Below are 21,802 nucleotides of genomic sequence, written 5' to 3'. Positions count from 1 at the left end.
ATACTCCCAGTTGCTTCAGGCTGCACGACCTGTGTAGGCCAATTGTAATAAATTCCCACCGGGAGCCCCCACTCCCAAACGCCCCAGGTTGGGATAAGATATGGGAAGAGGCGAAAGGAGCGGGAGCTACAAAGGCACAAATGTGAGCCATCGCTGCGGGGAGGAGGGTGGAGCGACAATCTGATGTCTGCCGTCCGTTTAAACAAAGAGAGTGAAAAACAGGACAAAACAGACTTATTTATACTGAACTAGCCAAAAATTATGCACAGTAGACTCCCTTGAGTATATACAGAAGCAGGTTAGTAAACAAGTGATATCCCAAAGGAATTAGGGGCGTTTGTGCTTGAGGGCTCCCAGTGAGAATAGCCTGGGTATTCAGTTTAGCAATTTGGTGTGGACAAAAGAGCTCTCTTCTCTGCAGAGGCTCCTGCAGTGGAGGGGATAAAGGCTAAAATTGGGAGAGCAACAGCAAGGCCAAAAAAGGCCTCCACAGAGAAGAGGGGGTGAAAGAGCATGAAAACAATTTAAGTTTTAGAGTTAATGGGTTTTCAGTGACAAACACAATTTAGGTGAATAGATGAAATTTTATTGCAAATTGATAGTTTCAGACTACATGCTCATCAGTGAGCGATTTCGGCATTGCTGATCCTAGCAGTATGCAGGATGCGTGTCACATATCAACCTAGTAAATCGCCCAGCTCACGAGTCTCTCGTAGCTCAGTTGGTTAGAGTGCCCAACCGGTATCTGGGAGGCCATGGGTTCGATTCCCGTCGGGGACTCAGATTTCTTTCTTTGTCCCACACTCGTGTCATGCTGAATAATTTCTTTACTATTTATCACCGAGCTCGAAATTTACCATCTTTATTATTTACTACACATTTGATGATTTCGACATTGCTGATCCTAGCAGTATGCAGGACGCGTGTCACATATCAACTTAGTAAATGGCCCAGCTCACAATGAGTCTCTCATAGCTCAGTTGGTTAGAGCGCCCAACCGGTATCTTGGAGGCCATGGGTTTGATTCCCGTCGGGGACTCAGATTTTTTTCTTTGTCCCACCCTGGTTCATTTTACATGTTGTACATGTGGCTATGTGATGAGACTCTCACTTCAGTGGATCAGAGAGAGGCAACTTTACACAGCTGTTTCTCTTGGCTCAGGTTTTAGCGTCTGAGGGCACTGATGTAAGCCACGACACAGGTAATGAGCCACGCAGGTCTTGCTTTGACCCTCCAATGCTTATGCTTATATACTAGACTAGATTTTTACTATACTATACTGTTGTAAAGCACAATCTAAATGGCATCCGAGAAAACCGAAGCTGAAACATAGAAAGCACTGCCTGAAGTGCCGAATAAATTACAAAGCCACATATTATACCATTGTAAAGCACAAGGCATCTGAGAATGCCCAAGCCAAAACGTTGAAAAAACCGGCTGGTGACAAATGTCCATTGTTTTATCTGACAGTATAACAATACAGGATTCGATTCTTTTCCAGAGCTGCAAATATCAGTTAGTAATGGGACATTGGCCAACCAATTGTGGTCGGACATGATATCCAGACAATTTTTTGATCATAAGTCATTTTACACCTGTACAGCAATGATGAATAAAAATCTGCCCAAACAAGATGGTGTTTTAGTAGGACATATGTCCTTTCAATTGAAAAAAAAAATTATTTGCAGTCCTGTACATGAAACAATATATCATGGTTTCAGATTTGCATTCCCTTCAAGTTGACAACAATGACTGTATGATAATCTTTGCATTCCTGCCATTAAATTATTTTCTTAGTTGAAAACTAAGACTCAATCACCACACCATGTTCTTGTTTTTGCATTCAATTTTATTAAATACAAAAAAGTGTTGTACAGACAATAAGTTTAAAAATTTTTGTTATTTTATGATTCCTGTAGTTTGCTTTTCACATTGTTGGCACTCCACCATATCAACAACGCTGCTACGACAGCGATGAACTCAGTCTGTACATAGAGTCCTTCACGACCAGCGCCCTGGAAAATAAATTGCATATCAACCACAAATAAGTACTATGACATCCAGCAAGCTACAGTAATTTTAATGATTGCTTAGCTTACCCAAAGACATTTCAGAACTTCTTAGAGGATTAAATGTTTAATCACATTTGACATCATGGTAGCGATTATGTTCATCATTATGTCTTTGGGTAGAAACACAAATAAATATTATATGTTGTAAAAATTCTTAGCCATGAAAACATCAATTTTCATGTGCCTTTACATTTCATAATGCAATGAAAGAAAAAAGGCAGAAAATAGCTGAATTATGCACACTAATTCAATTTGTTGTGTAAGTCCTTATAAGAGGCATACATTGTACATGTATTCCAGTTTTTGGTGTCCATTAAACTATTAATGTTTTCTTTCAATCCACCTAACGTGACCTACAAGTATTGTCAGGCTACTGTTGGCAGCCTTTCAAATGAACAATGAACTACGAATACAAGTGCACTTCTTACCGGATGGTTGACGTCAATTGTGAACAAAGCCTTTGCCTCGCTAACTGTACCACTTCTTTGTGCCTAAAACAATAATCATTTTGTCAACACAGAGAAGATAACTAACATTATCTTGCACAACCTACACTGTCAGAGCGAAATGATCTCCCTGTTTGTTTCAGGTAGCAATTGAAACAGAGCAAGTCACAGTAATCAGAAACGTTGTATATTTTGTAATCATCCTTTTTCATTGGATTGACAGATTATTATACAAGTCATCACGTACTGGCTTGCTCTTTAGACACTTACAGTACATGCATGTCTCAATGGAACAATAATTATTTCTCCCACAAATATTTCATAAGCACTTGGATAATATACAAACTCATCTGTCTGATACCTTTCTGTAAGCAGCATATCCTTCGTCATCATAAAAACTTAATTTGTAGACACCAGCTTTGGCCTCTTTGTGGGACTCTGCCCAGCTGACCTGAAATACCAAAAGACAACAAAAAAATCTTGTTTGTTACTTTCAAGATGACATTGATGCCAGTTTATTAGCAACAGGTCTTAAGGCGACCGTGTCACGGATTTTAGCCAAACTTAGGCATAGGAAATGACCATCAATTTTGTTTAAATGTATAAAATAACATCTTAAAACAGTGAAATAATATTTAAATAACACACCAAATGCAAAAGAATGTATGGATGGCCAAAAGTGTCGAAGATTGAAACGGATTGGGATGTGGGCTTTTGAAATATGGTCCGGCGGAATAGTTTTCAAAGTTAATCTTGTCTGCTTGTAACTTTAATTTATGACGCCCGGGAGACACATTTGGCTGCCATGAAGCTATGGTTTTGTTATTTAGTATCAAAGAATTAATTTCTTTGCAAACATTTAGTTTCATAGCGAATATTTGGCAAAATTTAACAATATAAGATTAACTTAGCCGTGACATAATCCCTTTAAAAGCTGATGCATTTCACATGCAAAAATTAATGCTGTTGTTATAAACTTGAAGTCTTCCAAAGACATATCAGAATATGTAATAAGCGTAATCATGAGATAACTCAGGGTAGCTGATTCACATTCATCACACAAGTCTTTGGAAAAGTTTATTTTTTACAATACAACAAAGCCACTGTACACTGTCATATTTCTTGTCTTCCTCATGTGGTGGGTCTCATTTCTTGAGAGTTACTGAGCAAAACTTCTTTGAGAAAAATACTCATAAAACACTAACAGAAAACTGATTAAAAGCTTCATTCAGGGAATCCTAAAAAAGGTAAATATGTTGGTTTTGACTGACCTGGAATTTTGCATCATCTGTAGATCTTGTTACAGGCATCACTTTTCCATTTACTTCTGCATACAAGTTTAACTCCTGTTTTAAGTGCAAAACAACAACAAAAAATCACTTTATGAAATAAAATAGGGTGTAGTGGTAGTATTGAAGTAATTTAAACCAGGTCCTACAAGTCAAGAACTGTTCCAAAGGCGTATCAGAATATGTAATAAGCGTAATCATGAATTAATTCAGGGTAGCTGATTCACATTCATCACACAAGCCTTTGGAAAGATTTCATTTCAGTCTAGCAAATAGAAAATATGTGGCTATGGAAATCCACTTCAAAAACAATTGGTTGTTTGTTTACATGTAAAGGTCAAGAAGAAATGGACACATTCAAAACTCTGTAAGGGGTAACAAATGGTCTTTATGAGCATTTGCGAGCATACAAGCAGAGCAATTTTTTTACCAGCAAGAACATTGACAAACGTTAGTCTTGCGAGCAACGATCACTGAGAGCACTGCAAAATTTGGAATGACCATTCATGACCCCTTCTGTAATTCTCAAAAAGGGGCAAATTACATGTATGGACCTCAAAATCAATACTATAAAGCCGATTTTTTTGATTGATTTCAATAACCTGCTCACAGCAAGTAGGCTTATTTGCCTCCTCGCCCATAGTCACTGATAGTAATAATTTTTTGAAAATCATGACCTTCCTATTCTTCTTTTCTCTTGACCTTTAAACAAAGTAAACCTAAGCTTCTTCATGTATTACTATACCTTTGCATTATTGTCACATTTGAGAGAAAATTCAACAATGAAGACACTTTCTGATGAAAGCAAAATGTTTCTTGTGGAGTAGATATCTGTGGTGGGCTTGGCTCCAACGCAAGTATCACCTTTAATAAAAAAATAGTAATAATTGCAATATACTGAGATAAAAGTAGTTTACTCTTATTGTTTCGTGACAAAAGTTGACCAAGTAATGCAAGCCTCAAATGCAAATTTCTATAATACAAGCCGATTTTCGCAATAACTTTATAAATCGATGCGTAAAAAGCAAAAAGGAAAAGGTAGAAAACACTAACTTTACTAGCATATTCGATAAACAAGTTTGGGGAACTTTGAAGGTTCAAATACTAAAAAATTTCTTGAAAAGTTTTTGAGTACAGGTCAACCAATGATTCGCTGCCTCGTGCTCGAGACAAAAGGAGTAAAAAATTCCGTTTTTTTTTCACTAAATTTAGGCACTCGATTCAGCTTTGGGCCTAAAGGGCGACTTTATCTTCCTTTACACGCTATTTTCGACTTACCAGAGGTATCTAGAGGTGCAAAAAGAGCTAAAAATGCGAGAACAACGCACAAAGCCGCCATCTTGTGCCGCGTCCACGCTCGAAGAGAAAGAATATTGAAGATCACGTGGTGGATCACGTGGCATTCACTTGTTGCGCCGAGAAACAAAAAGAGCAGCGGTTTACTGCGTGAGTGTTTGCAAGCATGAAGGTGAAAAGAGTGAAGCATGCGAAAAAATTTCTAACTTTGTTCAAGAATTCCTTTGGGATCTTTGAGCCTTACCAAATACTAGGTGAGAAAAACTGTTTAACATCACCTATTTTATGTTTTGTTGCAATTTGGAGTCAATTGAGAGCTTCTGTGTTTTGCAATCGGTGAAACAAGTTTCGCATTTTGACTTCCGGGCCAAAGTCTCTGAAGTCTATGAAGTTTGATATTATATTTCTTTATATTTCTGTCTCCAGTTGATGGCACTTTCTGTCAGGCGGCATTACAGACCAAAATCAACATCAAGGAACAGCTTCCAAAGTACTTAGATGGTTCTATTCAGTTGTGTATCCTTTTCTAAACAGTGAAGCCAATGATACTATGTTAGAAATTATGTGCACCATTGGTCAAAATGGTATCCGGTCGTTTAGCCCCCAAGATCTTTAGCCCTCAGCAGATTAGCCCCCAGTTGAAGACAACTGCAACTTTTGAAAAATTATGTGTTATAACTTATGATCGGGGGACCCTATTCGGTGGACCAGAATGGCACTAATTTTCACTCTGGTTAATTTGTCAACTTGGAGTAGTTAATAATATAACCTCATGCAGGTAGCTGACACTGCAAGTGGCAGCCCTTTGTTGGAGCAAGCTTTGCTAACTGAATCTTAAAGAAGAATGGGATGCAACAAAAATTACTGGTAATTTAATACATTCTTATAGCTCAGAGATTTTGGCAATTTCTTAGTGATGCAATCACCAACAACCCACAAAACAAAGGACTGACACAAAAGACAAGCTTCAATTCCTACACTATAGCTAACAGACAACAGCTTATGCAACACCAAGAAGAGAAATACCCAATATTTCGAGCATTCCTTTACACCCCCATATCTAATCGAACAAAATCGAAACCGATAACCAATCAAACCTAATTGAACACCAATCATTCAATTATTACGTTTGGTAATCGAGCAAAATCAAACATCTACATGTATTTTCCAGTTAGGTTGATTTTTGAATTTTGAACCTAACAAACACAGTCAAACTTAATCCGCCTTGATTTTGTTTGGAATCCGTCTTTTGATACGTGTAAGTATATCAATAATAATTAAACAAACAGGAGTTTGGTTATCAAACGTTTGATCGAGTATGATTGCCAACTGTTCAATTTTGTTTGATTGACCAAATTTTATTGTGAGTTTGATTATGTTTGATTACCGAACCCAATTGAACGATTAGAGTTTGACTGGAGGTACCGTATTTTCTCAATTAAACGCCCCTGGCGTTTATTAAAAACTTGGCTCCGTTGATCCAGCGTTTATTCGAATGGTGCAGTTTATTCAAGCAAAATGTTTATTAAGCAAGGGTGTATAATCATTATTTGTGACATGAATGTATCTTGCCATCATACCTAAAGCATATTATACCTCGAATAAATGGCTCAAAGGCTTACTTACCATTTTACCTTGGAGACCCGGCGTTTATTCGGGGCTCGGCGTTTAATTGAGAAAATACGGTATTTCCCAATTTTTAAGAAAGAAAAAGGGTACCCCAAAAAATCCCAAGAAACTCTCAAAAATACTGACTGAAGAGAAGCAGTTACAGTGGAGTAAAACCATCAGTGAATCAGGAATAGTATAAAAGCATAGTTCTTTGTTTGTAGTCATCATGGGTGATATCAAATGAACTTGACTTGAATTTAGTGACAACAAAGTGTGTGATAGAAGAAGGAAAAGCTCTTGGTCCTCAGCTGGCAGGGGCTGTGTTGATTGCAAAGAGATTCCAGCTGCGGAAATGTGCCCATCATAAGGCGGCTGTCCCGGCCGCAGAATGTATCATGAGTATGATAGGTATATGTCTAATGTTATTCTTAAAGATAAGCCAGAAATTATATGTACATGTACATGAACAGTTATTACTAACAGGGATCCATATTTCCAGTCGTCCGGTCGTCCGAGACGACTAAAAAATCGTATGGACGACCAAAAGATTACATAAACTCGTCCGCTGGACGACTTAAGTTTGACTTAATGAAAAAAAAAAAAAAACAAGTATTAAGTTTTCTTATGAGTTACTTGCGTTCTGACCACTTGTCATCCATTCATAACTTTTCGAAAACAGAACATAATTTGCAACTTTCTGTCGCGATAAAATCATAATTTGATGATGCGGTATTTTCCATCAATGAAATCATTGCAGGCTCAATTTTCAAGCTCTCAACTGCTGATATTTTGTAACTGCAGCTGCATCCGCGAAAACACGAGGCGATCGCATCAGCTGATGTTTTGATCAAAAATATTATTTGCTGTTATCTTGGTCTGGCGCCGCCAGCAAAGAAAAAAAGCAATGTTAACACTTCAGAAAAACAAACCAAATATCAATAAGAAGAGCAAAAGCGTTCTCTTCTGCCGTGGTTGCAGTCGAAGAGGCCCTGGCTTTCATTTTTGCCCGTATCATACGCTTCCGCAACATCACAAGCCGCTTGGGGGTGTGATGTTTTGTGAAATTTGTAAACCGGCAGCCAAGGTAGACAAGTAAAAAGTCTCATTAACAAATACTTGTGAATCAAACTTTATTCGTTGTCTTGAAGATTTCATGTATACACAGTGTTACATACATGTGATAATAACAAAAAAGTCAACTTTTCATTTACTTGTTGTATGGTCGCCATTCTTCACTTTTGAACGGGCAAGTAAAATTTTGCCAGGGCAAGTATGTCATCTTGCATACTTGCCCGGCTGACGACTTGGAGAAAAAACGAATATGGATCCCTGTACTAATCAAATTTACCATCCAAAAATTAAATAAAATTTAATAAATTAAAAAAGTATATATGAAAATGGACAAATCTTTTTCATTTGCACCTTCACAAACAATCACCCATCAATCTGTTTTACCTTATTTCCGACCCAGCTGCATGAATATTTTGTTAATCAATGACTTCATAGGAAACTATTATTTAACAGTACTGTAGTTCATTTATCAAGGGAAAGCTAAGATTGGAGAATGTGATCTGCATGTAGAATTGTAGTCCAAAACCTACAATATTACAATGTTTAATATGTGCTTTGAAGTTGTCCCTTTAAAGAACAATGCGCACACAATCGTGCTGTATCAGGGAATAGAAAACAATGGGAGATCAGGTTTCACAGATTTCCAATAGAACACGACTGAGTTCCTACTAATCCGGGAAAGAAAGAGTTGGCCACTTCAAGAGTAAAGTAAATTGTTAAAAGCACAAAAACTTTATAACCCGGGGCAGGCTATAGCCCAGAACTCTTGATCCAGAGTATTAAAGGTGTACTGACTGTGACTCCACTGCACCTCTCAGACTCATAGAGCTGTAATTAATGGTCAAATTTATGTGAGCAGAATGAACAGTACTGTATATTTTGTATCCAAGCCAGTCTATTTACTAAAAATGACTTAACAACACTTTTGCATTATAACATGGGAGGTGTGGTGGCCAAATGGTTAGTGTGCTGCACTCTGGATCAAACATTCGAGGTTTGCATTGAGCCCTTGCTGAGGCACAGGGTTGTGTTCTTGGGCAAGATGCTTTACTCTCATAGCGCCTTTCTCCACCCAGCCCAGGCATATAAATGGGTACCGGGGAACTTACTTCTGGGGTAACCTTGTAATAGACTAGCATCCCATCCAGGGAGGAGTAAACATACTCCAAGTTGCTTCGTGCTATGGAAACCGGGATAAGCTCTGCCCTGATGGTCCTGATGGGCCACTAAGTTCGAACGCAGACTCAACCTTACTTTGCCTTGCACTATAATAATCTTTTAAAGTTCAAAAAGCTTACCGTTTCCTTACTCTTCCTTGCCCTTCCCCATTTCTCAATGTATTGTTCAGTATTAGTCATAAACTATTGTAATGTAGTTAAAAATGTTCGGGTTGTAGCAAGCATGTTTAAGATTGGAAACAACGACTAATTCTTGAAGCTTGGCATTCTGTGTGAGATAGGAACGCTATAAACGAACACATAGCGCTACCAAATGTTTACAATAGCATTAAGGATTTATAGACTCATTAAGAATGCTTTAGAGACTTTTGTTGCACTCAGAAAGTTCATTTAGTTTTCACACATCCGTTACATATTTTAACAGGACGCCGTTGAACATTTGCATTTTTATCTTGCTGAAGGAGGCAAGATAAATGTTTGGCCGAAACATCCAAAAACAATATTTTTAGCTAGTGTCAACTTTTTTCATTCGTAATCTTTATTGTAATGTAATGTTTCATGAAGTGGAGGAATAAAAATACCAAATACCTTGACTATTTCCTTTTGATGGGTGTACTCCAGTCTTTATTGTTAACATTCCTGTTGTTTTCTTTATCAAAGGAACTGAGAATCAAAATGGTTACTTTGTTGCATCACAAGACAGAGCTTTAAGAAGTCATCTACAGAAAGTTCCAGGTAATAAGTGGATTTTTTTTTTTGCCAAAAATTATGTAGGTCAAGCCCTCAAGTTGTCATATGAAAGGTGTCATATTTTGAAACAGAGGCAAACATCAACACATAACCAGCATAGCAAGAGTCATAAGGAGAGGGGGTGGGAGGAAAAGGGAGATGGACAAAAAGAAGAAGAAGAGGGGACTGGGCAGTCTGCCACACAGGCTATAAACCCAGAAAAGGCCTTGTTGTCATTTTGCTACATTATAATGAATATCTTATTTTACAGGGGTGCCACTTCTGTTTATAAATCACAACACAATACTACTAGAAAAGCCTTCAACTGCGTCCCATCAAGCATCTGAAAAGGTTTGTTTTCTGCTTAGAAACGAGGTTGTCTCATTAAGTCTACTGAACAGTACATGTAGATGGCTAGCCACTCTCTGGTAAGCAACCAGCTCTAGTCATGACCACCACTGTGAAACCTCATTTGAATTGATCCTCAATTCCTGTAACCAAAAGCACTCGTAAGCTGTGGCAACCACTTTTGGGAATTAGTAACTGGTCGTTTTCTTTGTTTTTAGCAATAAGAAACCATACAGAGATTCTGATATAAGTCAACACTTTAATAATTGTATATGCACACGTCTACACTACTTTAAGGCATTTGCCATAACATAGGATAGCCCAGCATTGAGACAACTGGAATGAGTCAGCTGCAGTGGTGAGGGAGAGGCACCACCAGTGTGGAATAACGTGTCTTGGCCAAGAACACAACCCTGAACAGGGATCTCTCAATCCGAGTTTATTGCACTGACCATTAGGTCACTGCACCCCTCCCCCACCCCCATGTATCCTGCACTTTAATATTATAAATGGGGCACCGGCCACTGTAACAAAGGCAAAGTGTCATTTTAAGCCAAATTAAAGACTCTCTAATGTCTAATTTTTGTAAAGTTTCTTTGACTTGTTTCCCTTTTTGGAGAGCTAAGGACAGTCAAGTTAACTGATGTAATGTCCCTATACAGCACCCTTTCACTTCACCCTCAATCCTTGCTACACAATTACCATTGAGAAGAAACTAATGAGTTGCGTCTTTTAGAACACTGATCAATTATCACAACTGCAAACGAGGGTTACATGTTTCTTGGTGTTATAAAAAGCATCTGACCACAGACATACAGCCATCCAAAGGGCCCTGGATAAGTTTTTTTTTTAATCCCATGGTGAGAAGTAAGCCTTTGTTCTAAGCCAGGCAGTTAAGTGCAGATACCCCCTCCCCACTCCTTATCTGTGCACATGTTTACTGCCCGCTGTTAAACCCCTTGTCTTTAACACTCACCCCACCCCCACCCCATCATTATAGTCGCCTACTTCAGTTTTCCCCCACATGTTACAATTCCCTCGCGTTTGGAAGTATCTTCCGCTAAATATACTGCTAAAATGTTGAATAATCACTTTCTGTTCGTTCACACTGATCGTCATTTTTCTTTCTTTTTGCACAGGTTCAAATATCTCGTCTCCAGCCTGCTGAGCATGAAAAAGAAGCGCTAGAAAAGCTAAGCGACTCCACAACAGAAGGGAAGCTGCGACGTAAACGCAAACGGCCAGGGGGACCGAATCCACTGTCAGTTCTGAAGAGCAAAAGGAAAAAGGGCGACAAACACTCAGCTGTTGATGATACTAAGGTAAAATCTCGTTTGTTTGCCCCATACCTAAGAAAATTTGGTAAACCCATCGAGCTGAAAAATTTTGGTGGTTCCCTTCGGACGAACAAACTAAGCCCGTGATTTGGAGTCCTGCACGAGTATTTAAGGTTGGGGCAAATGTGAATTAAAGTGAAATTTTTGAAGGTTTAAAGAAAGGAAAGGAGAAGGAAAATTGTTTTTAAAACACCACCAGACAGTTGACCCCCGGCCCACGCAAGAGCACTGTAGGTTCTCAGGGAACTGTCTTGGTGTCCATCGACTAATAGTTTTAACTTCAAGTTCTAATTTTAAAATAACAGTAAATCTTCAATATTTCTTATTTCTTCAAATTTACCTACTCCTTTAAGAAAAAATCTATCTCCTCCCAAAAATCCCCAAAATTCACCAAAAAGTTCACAAAACACAACGCAAAACATACATTGTAGATCTGTGAAATGAGCAGTGGGTTTTTGGATTGCTTGAAACGCTGTTGAGATATTTGCATTTAACCCACATTAAACGGTGGAAAAACGGCTTTCATGTGAACCCCCGCCTTAATAAGCAGGAACATTTTCGGCTTTCGTTATGAGTCAGTATTCGTAGAAATCTGTAAGGTCAGATATCCTTTCTTTCTTTCTGTTTTGCTTTTTTTAAATGGTGAAAAAAAGTAATCTGGACATTATAGGAGGGTGGGGTATGAAAATATTAAAAAAACTGTTTGCAGGAGCTAAAAAGATAAAAAGACAAAATAATTTAATTGCAAACAAGATAAGATATGTATACAAAAAATAGTTTCCATTTCGAAAAAAAATGTTTGGAGAGAAAAATTTTCATACCCCCCCCCCCCCCCCCCCTCTCCAAAAATATAATGGTCCGTCCCTAAAGGAAGCGATTGTTCGAAAAGATGACATAACTGTTGGCGTTTAGCCTTACCAAATTCTATACCGTAAAATTCCGGTTATAAGCCCTGGGCTTATACAACTTCGCAAGGGGTTTTGACAGGGCTTATAAGCGGAGGGGCTTATATTCGGGAGGGCTTATACGCGGAATAGAAAAAACGTTTGAGAACGAGCTACGGGAGTGTTGATCGAAATACGTTTTAAAGTTAAAAACGCATAATAAAGCAACATTTAGTCCTGTTCAGTACTGTCAACCGGCAGAGGGGGGCTTATATCCGGGAGGGCTTATAATCGGATGTATTTTTTTGTTTCCAAGTAGATGGGCCTATAACCGGGGGGGCTTATAAGCGGAGGGGCTTATAACCGGAATTTTACGGTATATTATAGGAAAATCAAAATCGTTTGAGCTCGTTGTCAAAGGATTTTATTGGAAGTCAAATTTGATGATGTGAAGTGATAATTGGGCAGCCTACAATTACCTCACCTTTCTATACATTTGCGGTCTGTTAATTTTCCCGCTGAGCTTGGAAAACATGTTCGGCTCCTTTTAGGAGAGACAAGATAAGCAAGACTGACACTACGTAGAAATGAAAAACCTTAACGGGACAACGACATGATAGAGCCCAATCTGAAAGTCAAAAATGCAAACTCTGGACAGCTGTTTCGACCTGATTGGGTCTCTTCAGCAGAGTGTATGCCGGATGCCGCACAGAATAGAACAACCAGCGCAAAGACAGTTGTCTATAAAGTGCTCGTTGTAATGACAATCCGGATGGGCTCAAATTCAAACACCCGCCCATTGATCATAGCCGCGTGACTATTACTCAATAGTCTTTTAGGAGAACTGGATATTTTTTTTTTCAAGTAGCGTGTGTCACTGATTGATATATATTATATATATAAAAAAAAACCTTTATTAGAAATCCGGTTTAAGCGATAAGCCGATTTGCATGCTCGATAGTTCTGTATCCGGTCATAACGCCTCCGAGGATTTGCGGTCAGGACGCCCTCGAAGTATAACGCACACTAACTATCATAATGTCAAAAGTCAAAACTATTTCTACAAAAAGCAACAATTAAAATAGAAAATGAAAAATTCTTATTTTGCTAGCGCGTGTTACACGCTAAACTTCAGATCGCAATCCCCTGATCATTCCTGATATATTTATTAGAACTTTCTATTCACAATCTTCTCGCACGCACTTTTTTCTCTGAAGACAGTGTACACATATCAGTCGTTTCGCCTACGGGTTGTTTTCTAACATCTTAGGTCAGTCATTAATGGACCCTAATGTTGCACATTAAAATAGTCTATTAAACTGACGTATAGGACGTTAGCGAACTAACCTATAACTCCAGCAACACGTAGGCGAAACAACCGCAGAATTTGATTTGAGTCATGATAGAGGCGTCATGCCTTGTTATCGGGGGCGTTATATAGCGATACACTGTATAGCTCGGGGGCGGTGTGGTTCTTCATAACCATTCCTACGTCTGTACTCAGTAACAATATCAGGGCTTGAGACTAACTTTTTAACTGACTAGTTTACTGGCTAGTGACAAGTCAAATTTTACTAGCCAAAGTAATTTTTCACTAGTCAGGTATATTGATGTCTATCAAGAACAGTTGACTTTTTAGAGTTTTTCACTAGCCAAATGGCTAGTAGGAATGCTAAACCTGGTAGCCAAAAACCTAAATTTTAGAAGCCTTTGGCTAGTTGGCTACCGTTAGTCTCGAGCCCTGAATATCGTCTTACAATGAAGGTTGTCGTAATCTACAGTCCACATTTCTCTTTCTTTCTTTTAGAAAAAGCGAATACGTAAAAGGAAGCGAAGAAAACTGGCGTCACACGTTCAAGATGCTCTACGGGAACACACAACTGCGTTTACTTCATAAGGTCGGAAAAACTCTAGCAATAGGCTTATTTTCAGTTATTTATGACAGAAATGTGTAATAATTTACGACAGACATTTTTCTGGATTATCCTGGTTCCATAATTTCGCCTGTATAGTGCTCAGAAATCACACTTCGTTATTATTGTATTGTTTTCAATCCGCCTTTTAACGACATTGTAACCATGTACCATCTTTTATTTATCACTTGTACAGTAGAACCCCGGTAACTCGAACTCGGATAACTCGAACAACCCCGCTAACTCGAACTAACTTCTATTTCCCTTGGACCCACTTTTCAGTCATTTTTACTCGGTTAACTCGAAAACCCCGTTAACTCGAACTGTTTTTCGTTTCCATTCAAAGTTCGAGTTACCGGGGTTCAACTGTAGTTTTATTGTTCAGTTGTGTTTTGCAGTTGATTAACAGATTTTTTCGCACGAGTAATTATTATTTTGTTTGATACTGTACACTCGCATTTATCTCGCTATGGGGGCTTTTATTTTTTGTCTTCGAAAGTCCAATACTTGAACGCGGAAGTAATTTGCCTCTGTGATTGCTATTAGAAGTATTGCATTTTTGACAAAAATATCGGAATACTCAACAGGTGTGCAATGCTTGAATAAAAACAATATTGGATCTAACGTCATTTAGAAACAAAGATTGTTATGAAGCAAGCGCTAAATTATTGTACTATGAAGACCTTTTGGTAAAATAAAGTGTGAGAATGTTCAATGACATTTCTGTAGTCACCGCTTTAAATTGTCTTCTACATGTAGGCCAATGGGAGAGAGAGTAAGGGGGAGGCAGAAACATTTCACATCTTTCGACAACAGATAAATCTAACTACAGGATAACTAACGATCCCGAGGATCCGGTAAATGCATAAAATACAATAAGAACTCAAGACGTGATACTCGCGTTTTCATGTTTGGTTTGAATTCTTTCAGAATTTTGTAAACCCCTGGTAATAATTTGTGAACTGCTTCTTTTGGTAAATTACTTTCTATCATATAGTTCTGGCTACCACCGTGAATTTTTTGTTCGCAAACGTTCGGGAAATTTTTTACAAAATGCCCGTTGTCCGTTTTCTTCAACAAAGCTTTTGTAAAACTTATTTTGGTCTACTTTAAATCGTTTATACCTCAAATGTGGGCATCAGTAGTTTTACAAAATGTGTCGGTGTGGATTAATTATTCCTGCATGTGGACGTTAATTGCAATCACACGGACAGATATAATCAAGAGAAACATTATTGTCACGCCAATATGCTCGTAACTTGACTAATTGAAGTCGCCTTTGTTTCAATTGCTTTCACTTTTGATTGAAGCAACACTGCCACATATGATATCTGCTCATTCAGTGTACTGTTGGTAGACGCCGAGACTACTTTTATTGTTGTACGAGAAATGATGTTTCTGATAACCAAAAGGGCTATACTTATCGTTTTCCGCATTACCCCTCGGTTCGCTGTTTCTTTTACTTCCTTGTCCCGAAAGTTCGGGAAAATACGGTCGCGGAAGTAGGAAGCTAGCATTCGCACTTTTAGTTTTCTAGTAAGATCTTATATGATACTTAGCCTAGAGCTGAAACTTCGAGAAAGCGCTTCGTTTTTTCCGCAAATAAAGCAATGCCGCAGTAACGTTTAAATGGAAATGGTACTTTTAAAGCAGACTTCTTTGTAAATTTTAGGCGCCATTTGTAAGGTGACCTTTTTTCGTTGACTCTAAAATGAAGTTCGGTTTCCTGTCTGTGTCAAGATAATTGTTGTCACAGCTTTATTTAGCGTTGAGATGACATTTCTTGTAAATATTTTATCTTTGAGTTAATCATGAGAAAATGAGGTCATGCCTTTTTTTCTCCTTTCATAACAATGCACGCGAGTAAGCAAGAATTACAACTGCGAAATTTTCAGTAAATGCGCTGGGATTCGTGAGCTCGTATGATTGAAGGGACTGTGTCACGGCTGATTAAAGTTTATTTTATTTAGTTTTGCCAAATACTCGCTATGAATCCTAATGTGTGCAAAGGAATTACTTCTGCGTATCTAAATGACAAAACCATCACTTCATCGTATCCAACTTTGTCTCCCGGGCGATAAAATTTAAAGTTACAAGCAAACGAGATTAACTTTGAAAACTGTTCCGCCGGACCATTTTTCAAAAACCCATATCGCAATCCGTTTCAATCTTCGTCATTTCTGGCCATCCGTACCTTCCTTTGTATTTACTGTGCTATCGAAATGTCCCTTCACTGTTTTAGGAGGTTATTTTTTATATTTCACTAAACTTGAAGGTCATTTTCCCATGCCTTAATTTGGCTAAAATTTGTGACACAGCCCCTTTAAATCATACACTGCTTTTTTGTTCTGAAAATTTAATAGTACATCAAGACAAATCTCCCGGTTGATTAATTTCGTTACTCTCATCACCTTAATACTTGAAAATGTATTCACATTGCTAGGAGAAGTTATAGATGTTATCACTTAAGTCTGGTTTTCGCTAGCGACGCTAGCGTAAGCACAAGCACAATCGCAAGCATTGTAAAACCGCCTCGACGCAAGCAAAGCACAAGAATAAGGAAAGGAAAAAAAATTTAGCCTTGTGCTTGCACTTGCGGTTGTGCTTATGCTTGCGCTTCTGCTTGCGTCGCTAGTGAAAACTAGGCTTTATAATTTTGACCGAAGGATGATCCAAGGTTACTATTTTAAGTCACTCCTTATATCTGAAAAAAGGTGTGTATTTATAAATTTGGGCTTTTTCCAAACCTGGTCAGACTCAAAAATTCCTAGGGGAGACTCCCTGTTAGAAAAACTATTTTTGTTGCTGAGTTCATGCAATTGAGTTATCACTCAGTCAGACTTTTTGGATTAATAGATTTGGACTTTTTTTAAAGCTTTTTTGCATGACTTTAAAATTTACTGGGAAACTCCCGATCCGTCAAACTATTTTTGCTGTTGAGTAAATTAGTCAGGCGGTCATTAGTCAGTAATTTTCGCCTGAACATGTTGCCTCAAGGCCTAAATAAAGATCACACATGAAGCATTCCTTTCGTTATAAAATTTAATTTAAGCATCTGACTCAAAAAAAAATATATTTCACTTTTATTTTATAACTAAATTGCCTAGCTCAACTTAACTGCAAGAAAATTCTGGCTGCAATATATAGATCTTATTCTACTGCTTTTTTTTTCATTTTTATTCTTTCTTTATCCATGATAAATTAGCCAGGCAGTCATAAGTCAGTTCTTTTCGCCCGATCATGTTGCCTCAGGGCCTAAATAAAGAACACACATGAAGCACTTTCTTTGAAATAAACTATATTTTTAGCATCTGACTCAAAAAGTACTTTACAGGCATTTCCATACAAAATTGCTGAACTCAGCTAAAAGAAAATTCTAGCTGCTATCTTCCTCAAACTGTATACCCACCTAATTTTTTATTTATTTGTTTATTTATTTTTATTTGCGTACACGTTTGTCAGATGCTCCTGTTGGATTTGTAGCTTACAGTGCAAACTTTAACAAGGAAACGGAAAGACAAAATTCTGCTATGCAAGATAAATTGAAAGTTACAAGCCAACGAAATTAAGTTTGAAAACTGTTCAGCCCAACAGTATTTCAAAAACCCATATTGCAATCCGTTTCAATCGTCTTCACTTTTGGCCATCAGTACCTTATTTTGTATTTGCTGTTATTCTCAAACTCATTAATAATTTATCAAGTTAAACAAAGAAAATCATAACCATGAAGGAGAATTGGATACACGGTCTTAATAAGCATAGATTTTTTTGCAATTTTATTTCTCCGTTTACTCCGTATTTTTTGTTTCGCTTGAGAGGATATATCAAACACTCAAGACAGTGTTTCATCGGCTATCCAAACACCTCGAATTGCGTCAAAAATACTCCGCTGCGCATCGTATCGCGTATTTTCTGTATTTTTAACCTTTCTTCTCGGTGTTTGGATATCGCGATGAAACACTGTCTCTCGTGTTTGATATGTTGCTTGAAATGTTCCTTCACTGTTTTAAACGGTCTTTTTTATATTTCACCCAATTTGATGGCCATTTCCTATGCCTAAGTTTGGCTAAAATCCATGACTCGGTTCTGAATAATATGATATACCACAAGTTTATGTTTTATAAACCTCAAGGTACTCGATCATGTCCGGCTTAACGCGCGCTCAGATCATCTAATCCGAGGGTAAATGTGGATTTCATTTCTTGTCGCTGACTGGCTGGCGATCGCTGTAGCTCACCAAATTTTATTGTTTTAAACTGGTTTTGAGCTTTTCATATGATTACTGTAGTGTGAAACGATACTTGTCCGATGGCAGTGTTAAGCAACAGGAAGTTGAGATGGCGCCGCGTTAAACAGTCTTTCTTCCTGTTTACGAGAAAAGCCCTTTCTTAACTCTTCCGCTTTGGAAAAACCGTGAGTACGAACACGCTTCTTGCATGTGATTTGCTCAGGTAAATCACGTGCATGAAACGTGATTTGCTCAGGCAAATAGTAGTCAGGAACTAAAATTTGCTTTGTTGTAAATACTCTATCAATTGCATGAGATGTAATATCAATTGTATTAGAGGTAATGAACTTCATAATGGTGAAGTACAGTGGAAAATGTGATTTGCTCAAATAAAAAAACCTCCTTTGTTAAAAAAAGAAAAGAAAAATACTGTCAGTTGTTCTTCGTAATAATGCAAGTTAAGTTTAGTTTAGTATCAAAATCAAAATTCTCGTTGACTGTTTTTCATGAAGCATTTATATTTCTTCTTAGAAGAATTTGGTCTTTAATCACGACCTTTTCAAAATTAAAGTGCCCTTCTTATTCAAGCATTGTTCTGTAAAGTTAGTTTTCTTAATTTCTCGTCAAAGTAAGGGCAAATGTATTTCAAGGTTGCTGCAGGCCGAAAATTTTAAAGTTTAGCGTAAATTGGCTACTATTCACTTGATCAGGCTTACTCTGCAGGGTCAGCAAAACTTGCTTTTGGTTTCATTACTGATAAATGGAAACCGTGTTTTCATCGATATCGGCGAAACAATAAGTCAGAGCATAAAACTTCTTTCGACCGCAAGATTTAACAATTTGAGTGCCAGCAATACGTAATATTGAATAAGTCCGTTAACTTAAAACAGTCCGATCTTTAAGGGTGTTCTGCAACAATATAAATCTGTTATGTTATTATCAGTGAGTTTTAAAAAGCGAACCAAAAAGAATCGCTGATTTTACTTTACTTCAAATGTTTCCTTCAATCCGAAGGCCAACGGAAAAGGAATTAAGATTTAAATCTGAGTGAACAGTTTAGAATGGGAGAGTGTTTCATATCGCGAGCAAAAGTAACACGGTCTATAAATTCAAAGTACATTTCTGGACAAAGAAAAATGCAAACATAATTTAGACAGAAACAAACTTTTTAAAATACATTTTTATCTTCAAAGGTTAGATCATCGTACAACTGCAAATATTGTTAGAAATTGTGTAAACTGATGCGAGTTTAAAATAAATAGAAAATAAATTGTTTTGAAAACCAGTCAAAAAGCTGCATAGTGTAAAATCGTGTTGCGCAGTGTAAAAAATGATATCTCTTCTCTGGCAGACAACGGATTTGGATTAAAAATATTGACACCTATAGCAATAATAGGAGGTTATATTTCCGTTGAAAGCCAATGCTGAATAACACCGAATTTCATTATATATGCACTTCACATCGGGGCGCTGTTTATTGATATCCTTGTTTTCGTGTTATTTTATTATAGGCAGTTCAATTTGTAGAGCTTCAAAACGAACTGCTGAGAAGCACGAAAGCACTTTTTGGTCGATTTCTCCAAGACCCGTGGGTTGTAGATTTCTCTGAGGCCCGTGGATTTGGGGTTGTCGTTTTCGAAAAAAATCTTCGGTCAGTGCTAAATACATAGGAACCCCAGCCAGATTAACAGAGATCAAAATTGGCAAAATATCGTGTTTCAACCCTGGGCATATGATTTGCACCGTCAGCTGTTTTTCTGCGGATTGTCTGTTGCGTGCGATATGCCACGAATCTGTATTGTGCTTGATTGTTTTTCCATTTTTCGAAAACAAGCGACGAGGTCACGGGGTCACGTGTGAATCGTGCTTGAAAAAGGGGCGCGTTTAATTTGAATATATTTTGTATTTTTACCGCAAAGTTTCCGTTTTCTCTCAGGGCTAGCCTCGACAGGCAGACTCACATTGAAGAATTGACTCATTAAGGAAACACTTTTAGCACAGCTTGAGTGTTTTGAACAAAAGAAACCCTGGCAGCCAGCTGGGAGAATTTTTCGTCTCGTTTTGACTTGTCTAGCGACCATGACAAACGCCGTGTATTGTGCACTGGAAGCCAAATTGATAAAATTCACAGGTGGTTATTGTGATAGGGGATTAAACTCCCAATGAAAGAAAAAAATTCATGTTTCAAAATTTTCAAAAACAAACTGTCCCACATGAAAGTACTGCTCAACAGCTTTCGTTTGAATGGTCACACATTAGGGTTTCATTCACAGACTTAAAAGTTAGAGACCCACATTAATGACTTGAAGTTCGTTTCTGGGAGCCAGGGTTAAAAAAAAATTGAACTCATTTCCCTTTCATTCCATGTGAATGCAACTGTTACTATGCCGGAAAGACTCAAAGCTTGTTCAATTTTCAGTCAATGTTCAGCAATAAGGACAAACTGTTTTTGTCTCTCAGGCGCAGAATGCAAATTAACTGGGCCCCATAACATTTGTTGTTCTTTTCGTGCCCATGAATTTCATGTGATCATCTGCGGGCGGGCGTCACATGGTCACGGATTATTTTTCCCGTACATCAATATCGTTTCTTTCATGAACCGTTATTTGCGTGGGATAGCTAGCCTTTTTTTTTTCCTTTTCGAGCTTTTTCTTGTTTGTCTCGAACTAAATTAAGAACGAACTTCGAGTTTTGTAGTCGCGTGTAAACTACAGTTTTGCGTGCTTACAAATCAGTTGTTTGGAAGTTGCACGAGTTTTAATTATCGACTACTTATCCTTCGCCAAAAGTCTGTACGTCTAAATCTGCTTGTTTAGGGTTACATTGTTGTATAAATTGCAAAGGTAAACTTGAAAGTCAAACTAAGAAAAGCATTTTTATTACACCCTTTGTTGCACTAACTCAACATGACATTTTGCAGAATGGGTCCCCCCTCGTCTTAGACAGTTTTTACTCGTCTCGGAGTTGTTCTACTTCTAATAATTACTTATTGACCACGTGACATGTCCTATTCGGACAGCGTTCGCGAAAAGCGCGTGCATGTTTGCACACAAGAAAAATAATTCTTTTTTTAGTTTTATTGTCAGTTCATTGGGACGTTTAATGTGACAGCATGCGCTATATATAGTATCTCTGCTGGCGAAATATAAATGCTGAACATTCTGTAAACCGACTTGTTCTGCGCGTGCTTGTCACAGAAATTTCCTCGTTCGGTACGGAAAAGACAAGCTTTAATTTGGGCATGATTCCATTCCCCGACGTTTAGTAAATGTCCGCAAATGTCGTTTTCTAACTCACGTCGAGAAACTGGATAAGAACTAAAAGACTTGGAAATTTCAACAATATGTTATAAAAACGTTAATTCCAATATACCCAAATCAAGGAAGGCAATTTAAGGAT

General features: G+C 37.8%; 2 protein-coding genes and 1 non-coding gene across 3 annotated transcripts; 1 reads left to right on the top strand and 2 right to left on the bottom strand.

The window, feature by feature from the left end:
* Positions 1 to 1,829: 1,829 nt before the first annotated feature.
* LOC144629205 (translocon-associated protein subunit delta-like) lies at positions 1,830 to 5,162 on the bottom strand. The gene is made up of 6 exons (XM_078487429.1): positions 5,087 to 5,162; positions 4,554 to 4,672; positions 3,791 to 3,865; positions 2,881 to 2,970; positions 2,502 to 2,564; positions 1,830 to 2,016 (listed from the first exon to the last, which is right to left on the bottom strand). Exons 1-6 carry the CDS (start codon positions 5,145 to 5,147, stop codon positions 1,906 to 1,908), a joined length of 519 nt encoding a protein of 172 aa, XP_078343555.1. The 5' UTR covers positions 5,148 to 5,162; the 3' UTR covers positions 1,830 to 1,905.
* Positions 2,108 to 2,181, bottom strand: LOC144629372 (small nucleolar RNA SNORD61). Its single transcript, XR_013566367.1, has one exon. It is a non-coding gene; the product is annotated as a small nucleolar RNA SNORD61 (small nucleolar RNA).
* A 73-nt stretch (positions 5,163 to 5,235) lies between the features above and the next one.
* On the top strand, positions 5,236 to 14,863 carry LOC144629177 (rRNA-processing protein UTP23 homolog). The gene is made up of 7 exons (XM_078487391.1): positions 5,236 to 5,358; positions 5,531 to 5,620; positions 6,977 to 7,123; positions 9,625 to 9,699; positions 9,965 to 10,044; positions 11,181 to 11,363; positions 14,070 to 14,863. The coding sequence occupies exons 1-7, from the start codon at positions 5,271 to 5,273 to the stop codon at positions 14,157 to 14,159; spliced, it is 753 nt and encodes a 250-aa protein (XP_078343517.1). The 5' UTR covers positions 5,236 to 5,270; the 3' UTR covers positions 14,160 to 14,863.
* The last annotated feature ends 6,939 nt before the right edge of the window (positions 14,864 to 21,802 follow it).

This window comes from Oculina patagonica, chromosome 10 (genome assembly GCF_052425735.1).
Source record: "Oculina patagonica isolate OP01 chromosome 10, crgOcupat, whole genome shotgun sequence".
Classification (NCBI taxonomy): Eukaryota; Metazoa; Cnidaria; class Anthozoa; order Scleractinia; family Oculinidae; genus Oculina; species Oculina patagonica.
This window is presented reverse-complemented; position numbering and strand designations above follow the sequence as displayed.